Source organism: Lissotriton vulgaris, chromosome 1_1 (genome assembly GCF_964263255.1).
Source record: "Lissotriton vulgaris chromosome 1_1, aLisVul1.2, whole genome shotgun sequence".
NCBI classification, from domain to species: domain Eukaryota; kingdom Metazoa; phylum Chordata; class Amphibia; order Caudata; family Salamandridae; genus Lissotriton; species Lissotriton vulgaris.
The window spans coordinates 1,026,799,526-1,026,816,666 of record NC_141685.1 but is presented as its reverse complement, the minus strand read 5'-3'; the positions used below and the strand labels follow the sequence as shown (position 1 = coordinate 1,026,816,666).

At 44.9% G+C, this 17,141-nt stretch overlaps 2 protein-coding genes across 7 annotated transcripts in view; one reads left to right on the top strand and one right to left on the bottom strand.

The window, feature by feature from the left end:
- Positions 1-924, top strand: part of TRMT1 (tRNA methyltransferase 1) — a 107,798-nt gene extending 106,874 nt beyond the window's left edge. For all 6 annotated transcript variants that reach the window (XM_086961838.1, XM_086961830.1, XM_086961844.1 and 3 more), the window contains exons 16-17: positions 21-135; positions 659-924. In XM_086961838.1, the coding sequence (XP_086817964.1) occupies positions 21-135; positions 659-829 (286 nt within the window). In that variant the 3' untranslated portion in view covers positions 830-924. The remainder of the gene's footprint in view (positions 1-20; positions 136-658) is intronic.
- A 118-nt stretch (positions 925-1,042) lies between these two features.
- MAN2B1 (mannosidase alpha class 2B member 1) overlaps positions 1,043-17,141 on the bottom strand; it is a 278,792-nt gene continuing 262,693 nt past the window's right edge. The window contains exons 23-24 of the mRNA XM_086961819.1: positions 3,418-3,520; positions 1,043-2,788 (exon numbers count right to left, since the gene is read on the bottom strand). Coding sequence (XP_086817945.1) covers positions 2,661-2,788; positions 3,418-3,520 — 231 coding nt within the window. The 3' untranslated portion in view covers positions 1,043-2,660. The remainder of the gene's footprint in view (positions 2,789-3,417; positions 3,521-17,141) is intronic.

The window sequence follows — 17,141 nt, the reverse complement described above, 5'->3', positions numbered from 1 at the left end:
CGGACGCTGCTGTTTTTTAGGGGAGGAATTTCAACATCCCTGGAGGAGAAGCGGAAACTGCATCAGAACAAGAGGAAAGAACATGGAGAGGGAGAGGCCCGCTTGAAGAATATCCCCTGCAAGAAATTCAAACAGGTGACAATAATTTAACGTGAAAGCGATGTAAACAACAAGTTGAAAGGGAACATGGTCAAGCCCTTACTATATAGTCTGAAGCTAGGCGTGTGCGTAGCTAGATGTTTACATTTGGGATTTCCAAAAACGTTTGATAATACATATGGAAAATGCATCTGGAATCTTCCCTCCGTAATGGTGGACTCAAGCGCTCAAGGTACCACTCCTCTGTATTGTCAGAGAGACGCAGTTATCTAGAAACCAGGTGTTTGCGAGTTTCATGACTTTAGTATGCAGAAGTTGGAAACCGCTACTACGGTCTTGTATCAATAGTTTTGCAGATTGTGTGTTCTAAACATACGTTCTGTGCTTACTAGTGCCATCCATTGGTTTGGCATAAAAGTGCACCTTGCTTAATTAAAAAAAATGTTTTTATTGTGGGCGTGGAGAACGTTTGCCTTGTGACACCCAGTATGTTGAACACTGCTGTATAACTCCCAGTGCTTATTGTGGTATTCTGAACTAATGCAAACTTCTCTCCTAGGGCAACTGCACATTGGGCGACAGCTGCAGCTATTCGCACTACGAAGGGGGTGCAAGATGGGCCCGGAAACCCAACCACATAAATAACTCTTCAGCAGGACCTACCGAGGAACCTCACTGCCAGGACGGAGCGCAACCACACCCCACACTAGAACCACCAGTTACCCAATAACAGTAGGCCTCCTGCCACCAAAGTGAAGAAAGACTTTTTTGTTAAAAAAAAATAGACATCTTTATTTTTAATAAATGTGTATGTTTTTCCTTGTAGTGATACACTCTGACTAGCTCAGTTGGCTGTGCTGTACCTGGTGAGAAGCTAAAAGACTGATATTTTGGCCTGGGGAAAAGGTTCCCCCGGCTCCCAAAAAAGACCAAAAGAAATAAGAATTTGCAAACTTCATTTATTACAATGTTTCCTGGTGCCAGCAGTATCCCCGAACGATGGAAGGAAACTTAAACCTCCATGTGATTTCAGGGCTTGAGGTGGTGTGGGGGGGGAGGGGGGCAGACAGCAAATATGTAAAATTTAAAGTGGGGGGGGGGGGGGGGGGGAAATGTCACACACAAAGCTTAGAAAGTACCACGTGAGCTGCGGATAGAGGCTGCTCTCAATCAGAGGTCAGTTAGTGCATCCCTGCATGCCGCTGTGGTCCCCTTGAGGTATGTGAAACCGTTTTACAGCAGAGCAGTGAGGCAGGTTGCAGACAGTGGCTAGCGAGAGGTGCCACCAACTGATACACTTACAAGGGTAGTAAGAGTAGGCTTTTCATTGTCTAGGACCCAGGGGGAGTCTATTGGGATGTGCTAGCTTCACATAAGATGCAGATTGTGCTTCTCATGGAGTTGCATTTTTGCCTAGACTGCAGAGAGTTGGCACATACATGGAACCATCTTTGTTGTGGAAGAAGCTCCTTGACTTGTATTGAAAATGTGTGATTCCAGACATCTGGGTCACCTCAAGAATATTGGGATGGAATGCAGTCTTAGTTGCTGAAGCCAATGAATTCCCCCATTCATAGGCACTTTCAAGACAGGTTCTGGGTGTAAGGCAGCATAGATAACCGCGAGTAAGCAGGCAAAGGTCCCATGTGCAGGCTGTGACCCTACTGGTTTAGCCTTTATTCTCTCTTTGTAGTACCCTGCAACGTGCACCTTCTATGATTACACAAATCCAAACCCCTTGTGACAAGGCAGTTCGGGCCAATGTGAACCAAGGCCAATGCAGCCTTATCTGGGGGTTTCCAGGGCTCAGTATAGGCCCTACACCCACAAACAACCCAACAATAATCTTTCCCATTTTTAAGTGGACTGCAAAATTACCATTTTCCCCCTCCCAAAAATAATCTACGTTCAACAAGTTGACTCAACCAGTCCTCAGAACTGAGCACTAAACTTAAGATGTCTACACTTTGACTTTAGCCCATAAAGAAAATGGCTAGATTAAGTGATTGTGGTGCAGCAGGGGGACTTTTTCAGAAGAGCTGCATGTTCTTTGCCACAGCTGTACAGAATGAGTCCCACCTAGAAGAATCGGTCTCCCTTCAAGGTGAAAACTATGAATTGCATCAAGAACTTTGACAAAAGGAGGAAGGCACGTGAGTCTTTCATGAAAAAGACATTTGTACTTAGCATTTGTAAACGTCCCTCTGCTCTACCCTGACAAAATAAGATGCAGTCACAGAACCACCTCCTGGCCTGTGATTTCCACTGGAGGGAATCCTTGTGTAGACCATAAAGCACTTGCTGGGTTGAAGGCACGGATATGATTGACGAGGTTCTATGTTCTCCTCTCAAGTGGGTGGTCCTCACGGCACCTGGGTGGTGGCAGCCTTGGAGTTACTGGATCTTGAGTCTGCCCTGTGTGTCTTTTGATGCCCCATGGAGCGCTGAATCCAGAGCACATCACTCTACTGAGCTTGACAGAGGGCGTTTGTGACAGTTTACAGGCATTTAGGTCGCTGGTTGTTGCATCCACCAAGGAGTCGGGCCATATACTTGATGGGCTAAGCACGATCTAGACCTGGGTTTATGTACTTCAGAGTGGCGATGAACGTTTTTATCTCCATGGGCTGGAGGGTGACTGCTGTGGGGTCCAGGACTGAAGCAGGCTTTTGGGAGGGTTCCTCTGGAGCTGCAAAAACATGAAACGGCAATGATTTACTGAGAACTTTTCCAGCCCGTGGGTCAACTAAAGCAAGAAAATGCTTTGAGGCATGGTTGCAAACAATTGATCCCCTCCCCACCTCTTCGGACTTTCACTAAAAACTATTATAATGCAGGGAGGGGACTTCCCTGCCCTACAGCATGTTACTACAGGTTTTTCTTTTTGCCCTCCTTCCATTTAGAGGATAGTTATGAGTCTTCCCCCCCCCCCCCCCCCCCCCCCCCCCCCCCCCCCCCCATATGTGGTGAATTGCATTATTTACGTTTACTTTGTCTGTTTTGTCACCTTGGTTGTTGTTAGTTCCAGTTTTTTTGTTTAGTCTTTGTCATTGTGACCTTATGCACCATTTAATTAATTTATTGTAAAACACTCAAGTCAAATTAAGAGTGGCGCTTCGCTCTGTCTGTAGAGCCAATACTGCAGGCTCCTCCTTTACCAAGTACTTTACCAAGTACTGTATTAGGAAACAGCACCCTCTCTCAAGCTGCACCTATTGGAAGGAAGTGAGCTCCCCTCACCTGGCAGTGCCCATATTAAGAACATTACACTACAGACTGTCCTCCAGGGCATTGTGATGGGTTGTAAGAGCACCTTACCTCTTTGCGGCCTCCATGCCAGACGCTCCATTGACTGCTTCAGTTGGTTCGACCCCAGGCTAGTCTCCTGAAGTGATGTGATTGTGAAGGCTGAGAAGAGATTCTAGGGAGACAAAGGGGTGGGGAAACAGGAGTGAGAAAGACAGCCGGGAGAGAGGCATGAGCGCGAGAGGAGAACCACACATTAAGCTATCAGAAGGTGTACAAGCGGTGAGATACACAGATCTAAAAAAAACAAGCATTTGCAATGCAATAGGTCTCGCATTAGTGAAACTTTGAGCTATTGGCATTGCAAATGCTAAGATTTGCTAAATGGACTATTTTGGACCTGCACTGCATTAATTGGCTTAGTGGGTCTTTGGGAATCCGTTATGTTAGGGCAATGTTTGGTGCTTAGTGTTGCTTGAAAGAGAGTATGAGGGTTTGCACTTCTTTTAGCATTTTTGATCTGTCTTTGGGGATTACTTCTGCTTTGGGCAATGTTTGATGCTCATTGTTGCTTGATTGAGTGTATTAGCGTTTGTACTGGTTTTAGCATGTTTGGTCTATCTTTGACAATCGCTTTGGTCAGTAGTGGGGTGTCGCTATTGTTTTAGAAAGAATGTATGAGGCCTCTGCTACTCTGGAAATGTTTTGGGGGCAGCAGTGCAACTTGGCCATGGTTATGGGGCTCAGTTCTTGGATGTAAAGGCGAGACGGGCACTGCAGTTTGGTTAGGATAGGGGTTTTCTTGTGGGAATTTGGATTCTTTTTAGATTAAAGGCTATTTTAATTTTTGAATCACACTTCCCCTTGGTCCAAGACCAGGAGCTTCATATATGGTGGTCAGGTGGCTAGTAATGCAAAAAGGGTTGCCTTGATCCCAGACAAGCATGACCAAGAAACAAGCTCTACCTGACGTCACACAGGAACCATACACCAGAACCAGAAATCTCCTTTTCCCGATATTTGGTGGCCGTCTGAACTTAATTCCCCCCCGGCACCAGTTCAAGCTGCCTGTAATTTGGGTTTCCAATTTGATACAGCTTTATCCTGTAAAACTCAAATGAATAAAGTTTCGGCATCTTGCTTTGGGAAGCTTCGAATGATTAAAAAAATCATTCCTTTCCTGCCACTTGACTCTCGCAGGATGGTAGTCCATGCCCTAATAACGTCTCATTTGGACTACGCAAACAGACTGTATGTGGGAGCCCCGGCGTATCTCATTAACTGTCTGCAGACAGTGCTGAACTCAGCGGCCAGGCTGATTTGTAACATTCCCTATCGCCACTCTATTTCACCTTATTTGGCCAAACTGCACTGGCTACCAGTGAGATACCGCATACAGTTCAAGGCCCTGGTCCTTGCCTTTAGAGCTCTCAATGGACGAGGCCCTGCTTACTTGAGGCACAGACTTAAGATGACACAAGCGACGCGGGACCTTAGATCTAATCACCTTCGTCTAATGTTTTGCCCACAATTGTCTTGCACGCACAGGAGGTAGGGCCTTTGCTGTGGCCACTTCCAAACTCTGGAATCTACTACCGTTGGAGCTCAGATTTCTTACATCAGAGCCTTTGTTTCCAAGGAAACTTAAGACCTGGCTCTTTTCTCTGATCTAGCCTTCACTGAACTTCTCTGGCTGTCGCACGTCCACAGCGCCGGGACACCCCCGTTGTGGGTAGCTGAGCGCTTTACAAGCTTCTAAAATAATAATACACGTTAGAACCTAGGGACATATTAGCAAGGGTGTGCGATAAATATTGCAAATCGCTCTCAGCACATATTTTATTATCGCTGGATCTTATCGCAGAGATATCGCACTGGAGAAAAACTTTGGTAATAACGCGCTAACAGATCCTGCGATAGCAGCGAAATCCATCAAAAATACAAGTAAAACTGCAATAAATATTTTATTGCTAGCGTAAACCTTGCTACTAGGCAGGGGTGGATTCACCCTTAGAATCCACCTCCCATTGAGTATAAAGGCTAAGTCATGTTTTGAGCAGGTGTTAAAATTCCTGTGATAACCCCTATTAGCACAACTTTTTATGTCGCTAACCTAGGCCGAGGCCTCATTGCTAATAGGCGTTAGGCCTGTTACCGGCTGTTTTCGTGGTCTTTTAGGAGGGTGCGCCTACTTTGCATGTCATTAGCGATAAATATCGCTGACATGCAAAGCGGCACTCAAACGGTCGCTTTCGCCAGAAATCTGTCGCAAACAGCTGTTAGCGATAGCTTGCTGATAGGGTGAAACAAATATCACCGCCTTAGCAGCAGCTAAAGCGGCGATATGGCCCTTTGTAATATGCCCCCTAGTTCTTGCTGGCCTGTGAAGAGCCTGGGCTGCTGCACAAAAGGAAGTACCAGTTTGTCTCTGTGAAAGAGAACAATGTTATAAAAGCGAAAGTACAATTGGAGGACTGCAAGAATTTGAGGGGAAAATCTCGAATCTACAACTTTATAAACTTTCAGGAAGCCCTAATATGGAAACAATGCAATTTGTCTAAAAGGCCAGAACATTGACTTTTTAAAAGGCAAGGTACTGTTATTCTTGGAAGGCATTACATTGGAGAAAAGTCTTGTTAAACTCTTTACAAATTACAAAGATCTGGATGGGCGGAGTTTGCCTGACACCAAGATGGCCGCCAATTAGACGAGCCTGATAGTCATCTAAACTATCCTGTACGTATCCCACAGATGTGGGGTCAATGCTGCTGTAGCTACGGAGGAATTGATTGCCCCAACAACGCGCTGCACAATAAGTCGCAGAAATCGAGCCATGTGACCTGCATGCGAGGCCTAGGATTTCAGAGCGAGGTGACACGCACTGCCTGTGTGCTGGAGTGACCCGACGCCGGTGGTGTGCCCCGGGACGCGGACACGTCCATTGCCCCGAAACTCTTGCAGCTGTGAATGCAGGCCCCTGCGGTGCTGCAAGCAGCGAGGCTGTGCGAGCAACTGAGGCAGCGGACAGCTGAGCGCACCTGGTGGGCCGTGACATGCAAATAAGTAGAGGCGGAAGCTCTGCTCCAGGGCATCGGCGGCTGACCTGCTGCACTGCCGGAGGAATTGGCTGCGCACGCGGGACACGGCGGTGAGTGTGCGGTGGCCTGGGAAGGGTGCGGGCGTGACGGCGGACCGTGTTACGAGACTGCCTGAAGGTCCTGTATTGCGCTGATCCCCCAGGCGAGAGAGAGAGAGAGAGAGAGCCACTGCTCGTGCATGCACAGACTGGTGCCATGCGCGAGCAATATATCCAGTTCGGTTGGGCGGGGCCTAAGAGACACGGCAGGCACCAACCCCACTTCTGAAAGAAAAGCGACAACAATAGATCTTGAAGCAAGCAGTGCATGTGCTGCGTCGCTAGGCGAGACCTAAAAAAGGAAATTAAGCACCCCATAGCATAATACGAGGAAAAAGGCTGACCACAGTTTAATGAAGCTTTTGTAAAAACATGGAAATTTACTTTGGAGCACAGTTGGTAAAGAAATTACGCACAGTATTTAAAAAGCAATTCAAAATAACACCCGTGTGGCTTTGTGAGAAGAGAAACAAAGACAGTGTGCCTCAGCTGCTCCATCCTAATTGCAACCTGTCTATACGACACAGCCACCCTTCCCACCCCAATAGAAATAGAGAAACTCATTTGTATGCATTCTAGAGCCCTTGAATGACGTGGTTTGACAGCTAACCTGCCTAGCCTGTTTAAAATAGTGGGCAGGCCCCTTGTTCTCCCGACTCAAAATATAAAAACCTTCAAAAGATCAGTCAACTCATCCAAGTTTCATGAAACGGATACTGGAAGATCAAGAAGATTACTGCCCTATGCCATCGTCGGCCATTCAGTCAGTCATATCCAATTATTTGTTAGGCATGATTAATAACTGGGTGGGTAGCAACAACCTCTCGCCACTCTGTAAGGCAGATTTCAGGAAGGGCTTTACCACAGAGAATACCTTTCCACTTTCGATGAAACAGCACAGCACAGTACATTCCCAGGAGGGAGAAATGAGTCAATGCTTGTATCTATGTTCTCATCAGCAATGCACACGCAAACATCCACCAGCAGCGGGACTCAACAGGAACACATGCATGCATGTACCCAGAGTTTCTAAAGTTTGCTACAACAGGACACATACGTTCAGCAGTGGCTTAGAGAGGACAGAGCTTTGACCAAATCCTCTTCAGTACAGGTTCAGAGAGGGTTGTGCCAGAGTCAACTAGTCAATTGATTAATCAACCAACCACTGCACTAAAAAGCACAACTAACTCAAAGGAATGGGAACTTTGACATCAATCTGTTAGAAACCCAGGACTCAAAATGCTATTGTGTGCATTCAACACTGTGTTCTTATAGGCTACAGTACCCACAACCGGTCTACTACTGCATGTTGCAGTACACAGAACTACCATTTCAAAATGAAGATGGTGGGTTATGGCTCGAACAACCAAAATTGCCACTACCAGCAAAAAGCATGAAGAAGTAGCAAACATCAAATCCCATGTTTTAGTATTCCACCATAGACTGTACCCACGTAGAGTAAATCAGGGTACTAAAGCAATACCGCTGATGCTCTTCACGACCGCATTCTCTCCCTATCATCTTGTTTCCCACTTTTGAATTTACTCTGGGGCAGAAACATAGGGCTTTGCTTCCCAAAAGCAGAGGTGCAAAGGTGTCACCATTCAGCATAAAACAGGAGAGCAGGCGGTGGTGGCTTCCTCCTGCTCTAATGCTTACAAATATCTGATAACAGAATGTCAGAAAAGTAATATTTCCTATGTGGAATGCCTGGGAGAGTTGTGGTGTTTCGGCACTCAGAGCAAGCAAAACAAGCATTGGAAAAGCCAGCGGGTCTGACCTTTTGTTAGGGGGTGTGCTTGGTAATAGTTAGGCGACACGGTCTGTGGCATCCAGTTTTCTCGAAAAGGAAACCCGAAAATGAAGCAACATCTACAGCTGCATAACTATTGATGCTGTAAATATGTATGTTTGTATGTATGTATGATGCTGTATGTAAGCATGGCCCCTTTGCTGAAAAGACTGGATTGGAAGAGGTAAACCAACAAAAAACTTGAGTCAGATGATGACGTTTGCAGTGAATGGTACAAAGCAAATTATTGCATCTTAAACACCTTCGACAAAGAGCCAGGACTCTCATTGCAGCATTACAAAAGGCTATGTGCACGCACATCTTTTTTTTATAAACAAAGGAAGGAATCAGTAGCTCTAATATCATGTTACCATGACAGCAAAGCAAAACAAATAAATGTGCATGGATGATCACTAAATAGCTATGTATCTTTTTACCGCAAAAATTACAGGCAGTGTAGCACCCAATAAGAAACAACAACAGAAATAAAGCAGGAATCAAAATGTGTCCGCAAAGTAAACACCCAAAAGAATACACTGTGGGTTCAATTTACAATCTACACTTCAAATCACACCTGCAGTCAAATGAAAATCCATTTAAAGAAGCTTCGCTAAAACGTAATCCGAACACAAAAGAGACAACGTACCTATCCTTGAAATAGCACGCCCTTGCTGGCCAGCCCATGCCAGCAGAGGCAAGTCATTGGGAATATACCAAGGCCCGTGGTGGAAGGAGGCTTCTCCAAAGCCACCCTCTCTCTGCACTTCTTCCTCTTCTGTTTCTTTTGAAGAATTGATCACATGCCGTTTTCAGACAAGTAAAGTTGCCGGCAAGGCGCCTGATCTAAAAAGCATTACAAATGCAATAAGTCTAGCATTTGTTGGAGTTTGAGTTATTGGAATTATAAATGCCAATATTTTTCACCTTGCCATGTTGCAGGGTGCGGTACCATATGTGGTCACAAGAGATCCCATGGGACCTCTTTTTGCCTCACATGGTACTACAACATGGCTAGGTAAACAAGCGACAATTGGACTGGAAATGCGGTGTTGGGGTGGGGCGGCGGGCACAGGGAACAGTGAGCGGTGAAGACAGCTACAAAAAGCTTGGGTGTGGCTATAGTAGTGTGTAACGAAGGACAAGTCTTGCCAACAATAGGAGGGGTGGGAGCGCAGGTCTGGCCAGGAACGGAAGGCACTGGGCATGTGTGGCAAGGAGTACTGGGGTGCAGTGCTGGTTAGTTCGCTACAGTTGTGGTGGCGGATTGCTTCACTATGCAGCCCAATAATAAAAACAGGTGGCCGAGCTGCAATATAAAGCGGGCGCCCGTGTTGTTAAACTGAAAGCGTGCACCTGTGTTAATTCGTAATCGTGCGCCCATGTTGTTAATTTGAAAGCGTGCACCTGTGTTGTTAATTCGTAATCGTGCGCCCATGTTGTTAATTTGAAAGCGTGCACCTGTGTTGTTAATTCGTAATCGTGCGCCCATGTTGTTAATTTGAAAGCGTGCACCTGTGCTAATTCGTAATCGTGCACCCGTGTTAATCTGAAAGCGAGCGCCCGTGTTCTTAATCTGAAAGCGGCACCGCTGTTGTTAATCTGAAAGCGGGCGCCGTGCTCAAGTGTTAAGCGTGGCGCTCGGGGTGGAAAAGGGATGAGGGGCTGCAACCAACGGGCTCCATTGTTCACATGCTTTGATTGATTTCGGTGAACCGCATATTACAAAAGAAATGCGCAGCCGCCATACTCTATCCTGAAGCGTGCCTCAAGTTTTAACAAGAAGTCAGCGTGAAATGGATCAAAAAAAAACAAGCGGCAGAGAAAGCGTTCGCTTTCACTTCCGCTTGAAAAAAACCCAGAAGCCCGTGAGTTGTGGGAGCGCGCGCGCCACTGCGAGCCATGGCCTAATGGTGTCTATTATGCGCACCAAGCGAGTAATAGACACCAATATGCCATGGGCGGAGCAAAGCGCCCGCCTCTGGCCAATTGCGTGCAGTCTTTAAGAATAAGAAGCACGCAAAGGCCAATGGGGTAGCACAAGATTCCTAGGCTACCTCCAAAACCCTGTTTTTTTCAATTACTAGAGGTCTCGCGACCTGTGCGTGCACTGCTGCGCAGTGCAACGCAAGTCGCGAGACCTAAAAAGGTAGCCAACTGCTGCGCCTAATAAGCAGTAAGACAGATAAGTGGCTTAAGTCTATACTTGAGATGTATGCAACGTTCAATCATAGTTTAGTATCACAGAGGGTTTGATCCCTACTTTTTAAGTCTAGAAAAAACTACCAGTGTGCATAGTAGTAGTATTGACCATCTACAGACCTTATAACAACAAATAATATCTGGGGGTCAAAAATAGTAAGTCAGACAGAATGGATCACAACACCAATACTACGCAGAAAACACCAGTGAGAACATCATGCATGCTAGTAAATGCAGGCCAAGTCAAGGCTCAAGAGCATATGGAGAAAATAGTTCCCATCAGAAGCCACACTGTACCGCCCTCTTTCTCATCATTTGGGTTCTCCTTACCCAGGAGACAAAACGGCCGGTGTGATGTTACCGTGACCGATAAATGTGATAAGTGGGTAGTATGTTTTGTACAAAATTTAAAGTGGCTACTGAAAAAAGCAGTGTTTGGTGGTAGGAGTGAAAAGTGAGGGGTTTTAATAAAATTAGGTGAATCGGGTAGACAAACAAAATTTATTAGTATCTCCCAATCCCTAAGGTTAAAAAGCAGGTGCAAGTGCGGGTTTGAAATAATAACCGTACTTGATGGTGGTCAACATGTTTCTGCATTACATAGAACAGAGTTTCCAATGCATTCTTCAGGACCTTGTTTAACAACACTACTGCTTAGAATAAATAGTAATGAAAAAATATCACCTGAAAGTCCCAGGTGTGTACTCAACCGTATACTGTTATTGCATTGTATCGCACGGTATTGGATCCAGACAGAAAGACAAACAAACAAGAAAACAAAAGAACATGAATGTATCATATTCCCGTAGTTTTTTCAATAAAAACCATAGTGTGATGGAGTCACATTCACACATACTAGGACATAAGTTCCAATATACAGACTCACCCATATGTGATGGTTGAGAGGCTTCACCCCACCTGGCTGCAGCGCAGGTTTGAGGAGCACCGCTCTAAAAACAATTTGAGTTACTTTTAGAGTTATTTCAACAAAAAATTAAAAGGAGTTTACACGGAGGCAACAGATGGCTTAGTTACTCCATCAAGATCTACGTTGGTTTAATGCAGATAACCCCGCCTGTACTGTACCCCGGCGGTCAGACTAATGGCTAGATTAGAATTGTGACACGGATACCAGTCCGCTAATCGTGTTCACCAGATATGTGGCCAAGCTTAGGTAGGAAGAGTTGCAGCAAAACGGAGAGCGAGGTCGCTTTAAAAGCTGCGCTACTTTCCTTTGCGCGTTGGTATTGTCAGGCTTTCAGCGTGTGCGCTAGAGAGCGAGCGCTGTGCAGCCCGCTTACCTGTCCGTCGGTGTCTCCTGGCAGTCATCCGTACTGTCTGGGGGGGCACCGGCAATCGTAAAAGGGAGCTGTTTGTACGTTCGTATTCAGCTCAACAGCGTCACGTGATCCAGTGCGGTCACGTGATGCAGAGCATGCTGGGACATGTAGTTCCAAACGGATCTTTACGAGTTACTTTCTGTCGACAAGGCAAATTAATCTTTGGACAGTGATTACACAGAGATAAAGCCATTGTTATGTGTCAATGCAATAAATAACGCTGGAACATATAATTCAAGACAGATCTCTAGAAATTAATTTCTGTCATCAAGACATATTGTCGTTTAGACAATGGCTACGTAGGGGGAAACCCTTATTTTGTATATCAGAGGCATTAATATAGAGTGAGTTGGAACATCTAGCGAAAACCCGAGCCTGTATGGTGCTTATAAGTACCTTATCTGCAATGTAAGGATTCATAGTGTCAGTCGTATTTGGAGTGACTGAGAGTATGAACATACAATGAGGTTAATTAGAGGGACATCCAGGGTATTGGCTCATTAAGGCCCTCCTTATCGCTGTTCAATCGGTAGACCCATTTTTGTTCAATTTTGAACAAGAAGCGACTGATGTCAGTGCAAAAATCAGGAATCTGCGGTTGTTCCAGGACTGTCCAACAAAAGTCATCGGGGCCATGTCCTTTCTCCAAGAAGTGTGCAGTGAGGCAGGTGGCCTGTTTCCGGCATCGCACTGTACTTTTATGCTCTTGTATCCGTGTCCTTATTCTCCTGGTCGTCATGCCAACATATCGTAGTGGGCACGGGCACGTTATCAGATAGATGAGATTACTGCTGTTGCAGTTTGTGAATCTGTTTTGTGTCCATGGGCGGATGGTCCCTATGTCGACCACGGTGGATTTGCAAGTTTGGGGACAAACAGTACATGCCCCACAGGGGTGATGTCCGACAACAGGAGGTAAGTCCCACAAGGTACCCACTTGTCTTGATTCCTTGTTCCGTGGGCGTGTGTGGACTAGCTGGTCCTTTAGATTTTGTCCTCTTTTGAAGGCAAAGATTGGTAAGGCGATGTCATCACCTCCAGTTTTCAAGATCGACCAATGTTTCTTTATAATCCTTTGCACTTGGTTTGATCGACTATTAAATGTATTGACAAAGGCAATACGGTTGGTCTTTTCTTTGGGAGGGTGTATCTCTAATAGGGACTCTCTGTTATTGTTAGACGCCCTCTTTTTAGACTGACGAATAATTTTCTTGGGATAGTTTTTTTCACTCAGTTGAGATTCCAGATTTTTCGAGTGGATCTTAAAGGCCTCTTTACTAGAGCAGTTTCTTTGTACCCTGAGAAACTGGCCGAAGGGCAAATTGTCCCTCAGGGCCCGTGGGTGACAACTGTCATATCGCAATAATGCGTTTCTAGCTATCAGCTTCCGATAAAGCTCCGACAAAGAAACTGCTCTAGTAAAGAGGCCTTTAAGATCCACTCGAAAAATCTGGAATCTCAACTGAGTGAAAAAAACTATCCCAAGAAAATTATTTGTCAGTCTAAAAAGAGGGCGTCTAACAATAACAGAGAGTCCCTATTAGAGATACACCCTCCCAAAGAAAAGACCAACCGTATTGCCTTTGTCAATACATTTAATAGTCGATCAAACCAAGTGCAAAGGATTATAAAGAAACATTGGTCGATCTTGAAAACTGGAGGTGATGACATTGCCTTACCAATCTTTGCCTTCAAAAGAGGACAAAATCTAAAGGACCAGCTAGTCCACACACACCCACGGAACAAGGAATCAAGACAAGTGGGTACCTTGTGGGACTTACCTCCTGTTGTCGGACATCACCCCTGTGGGGCATGTACTGTTTGTCCCCAAACTTGCAAATCCACCGTGGTCGACATAGGGACCAACCGCCCATGGACACAAAACAGATTCACAAACTGCAACAGCAGTAATCTCATCTATCTGATAACGTGCCCGTGCCCACTACGATATGTTGGCATGACGACCAGGAGAATAAGGACACGGATACAAGAGCATAAAAGTACAGTGCAATGCCGGAAACAGGCCACCCGCCTCACTGCACACTTCTTGGAGAAAGGACATGGCCCCGATGACTTTTGTTGGACAGTCCTGGAACAACCGCAGATTCCTGATTTTTGCACTGACATCAGTCGCTTCTTGTTCAAAATTGAACAAAAATGGGTCTACCGATTGAACAGCGATAAGGAGGGCTTAATGAGCCAATACCCTGGATGTCCCTCTAATTAACCTCATTGTATGTTCATACTCTCAGTCGCTCCAAATACGACTGACACTATGAATCCTTACATTGCAGATAAGGTACTTATAAGCACCATACAGGCTCGGGTTTTCGCTAGATGTTCCAACTCACTCTATATTAATGCCTCTGATATACAAAATAAGGGTTTCCCCCTACGTAGCCATTGTCTAAACGACAATATGTCTTGATGACAGAAATTAATTTCTAGAGATCTGTCTTGAATTATATGTTCCAGCGTTATTTATTGCATTGACACATAACAATGGCTTTATCTCTATGTGTAATCACTGTCCAAAGATTAATTTGCCTTGTCGACAGAAAGTAACTCGTAAAGATCCGTTTGGAACTACATGTCCCAGCATGCTCTGCATCACGTGACCGCACTGGATCACGTGACGCTGTTGAGCTGAATACGAACGTACAAACAGCTCCCTTTTACGATTGCCGGTGCCCCCCCCAGACAGTACGGATGACTGCCAGGAGACACCGACGGACAGGTAAGCGGGCTGCACAGCGCTCGCTCTCTAGCGCGCACGCTGAAAGCCTGACAATACCAACGCGCAAAGGAAAGTAGCGCAGCTTTTAAAGCGACCTCGCTCTCCGTTTTGCTGCAACTCTTCCTACCTAAGCTTGGCCACATATCTGGTGAACACGATTAGCGGACTGGTATCCGTGTCACAATTCTAATCTAGCCATTAGTCTGACCGCCGGGGTACAGTACAGGCGGGGTTATCTGCATTAAACCAACGTAGAACTTGATGGAGTAACTAAGCCATCTGTTGCCTCCGTGTAAACTCCTTTTAATTTTTTGTTGAAATAACTCTAAAAGTAACTCAAATTGTTTTTAGAGCGGTGCTCCTCAAACCTGCGCTGCAGCCAGGTGGGGTGAAGCCTCTCAACCATCAAATATGGGTGAGTCTGTATATTGGAACTTATGTCCTAGTATGTGTGAATGTGACTCCATCACACTATGGTTTTTATTGAAAAAACTACGGGAATATGATACATTCATGTTCTTTTGTTTTCTTGTTTGTTTGTCTTTCTGTCTGGATCCAATACCGTGCGATACAATGCAATAACAGTATACGGTTGAGTACACAACTGGGACTTTCAGGTGATATTTTTTCATTACTATTTATTCTAAGCAGTAGTGTTGTTAAACAAGGTCCTGAAGAATGCATTGGAAACTCTGTTCTATGTAATGCAGAAACATGTTGACCACCATCAAGTACGGTTATTATTTCAAACCCGCACTTGCACTTGCTTTTTAACCTTAGGGATTGGGAGATACTAATAAATTTTGTTTGTCTACCCGATTCACCTAATTTTATTAAAACCCCTCACTTTTCACTCCTACCACCAAACACTGCTTTTTTCAGTAGCCACTTTAATTTTTGTACAAAACATACTACCCACTTATCACATTTATCGGTCACGGTAACATCACACCGGCCGTTTTGTCTCCTGGGTAAGGAGAACCCAAATGATGAGAAAGAGGGCGGTACAGTGTGGCTTCTGATGGGAACTATTTTCTCCATATGCTCTTGAGCCTTGACTTGGCCTGCATTTACTAGCATGCATGATGTTCTCACTGGTGTTTTCTGCGTAGTATTGGTGTTGTGATCCATTCTGTCTGACTTACTATTTTTGACCCCCAGGTATTATTTGTTGTTATAATATTGTGTTTGGGGCATGTACCTGGTTGGTCGGTAAACCCGCCCTTAGACCCTCCTCCCATTGTTTGTTGTGTGCATCTACAGACCTTACCAAAGGATGTGATAGCTGCATCACGGAGAGAAGAGATGCAGAAAAAGTTGCACAGGGAGTTGAAAGTGCTAAGCAAATACAACCTTGGAACCGCTAGACGACTGAGGCCAAGTTGAAGTTTTGGGCTAGAAAATCCTGAAAGTAACTATAGTCGAAGCACAAACCGATCAAATAAGAAATAAAATCAAAAGGACCTTTCGGACCGAAAACCAAACACCCTGCTGAGGGCAAACATTCACTCCTCTTCTAGACTTCAAGAGGGGGAACTTGAATCGAAGGAAGGAGGAGGTAAAGAAAGACTGACCCCCAGAAAGAAAAGCAGACAGGACTACTAACGGCGAACAAAGGGCACCTGACATTGAAAGAAAAACAAGCTTCAAGCCGAAACGGTAGTGTTACTGCAGAAAAAAAGCCTTTACATCCCTTAGAGTTTCGATACCAATGTAGCAGATTGGAGAAACAGCCAAGACAGAGGAGCACTCAGCATTGGAACCACCCTTCACTCCAGAACCACAAGAGGACGAGCTCAATGAGGGAGTGATCGCATCAGATGTGGGCATCTCATATTGGTCTATGAACCGGACATCTGGGAAGATCTTGACACAGATTCATGAAAGAAGTTTTTGATACATATCCTTTTGGCTTCCAGTCTGACAACCTACCATTCTAGCACCCTCACTAAAAGGGTTGCTAATATCTACGGGATACAGATAGAGCAGTAGGCAGAGGCATGCTCCCTGTTAAAATATAATCCTGCCAGTACAAAAGACTCTTCTTACCACTGTTACTCCCCATTATAGAACAATGGGAATAGCTATTCAGTAGCTGACATCCTTTAACCCTGTAAAACATAGGCTTAATTAATAAGAATGCATGGACATAACACAGGGCCCTACCTACATAAAGAACAATTAATGAATGATATTTCTAAAGCGCACGGTTATCTGATAAAGAGTTTCCTGGAACTGAAATTCATACCAACAGAAACGGGCAGTTACAGTTGTCGCAAAAGGCTTCTAAAAAAATATTGCACTATTTGATTGCACCAGGCAATCATGTGCTCACCGTCATTTTCAGTTGTTCTTGTACGAGAAAGGATGATTTAGTGTCAGATTGTAATTTGTAAAGGAAAGAAGGTGTTTTGTGTATCTATTATTCTACTTGTAAAATTAAGAATTCCGAAATAACAGCAAATACGTGGTCATGAAAGTCCAGCTTATACCCATATAGAGATACAAATGTTGATTGTGATACATGCACCAATAGAAATCAAAACATATATATTTAATATTTGAGAGGTAGATAAAGGAAGAGAGGAAATA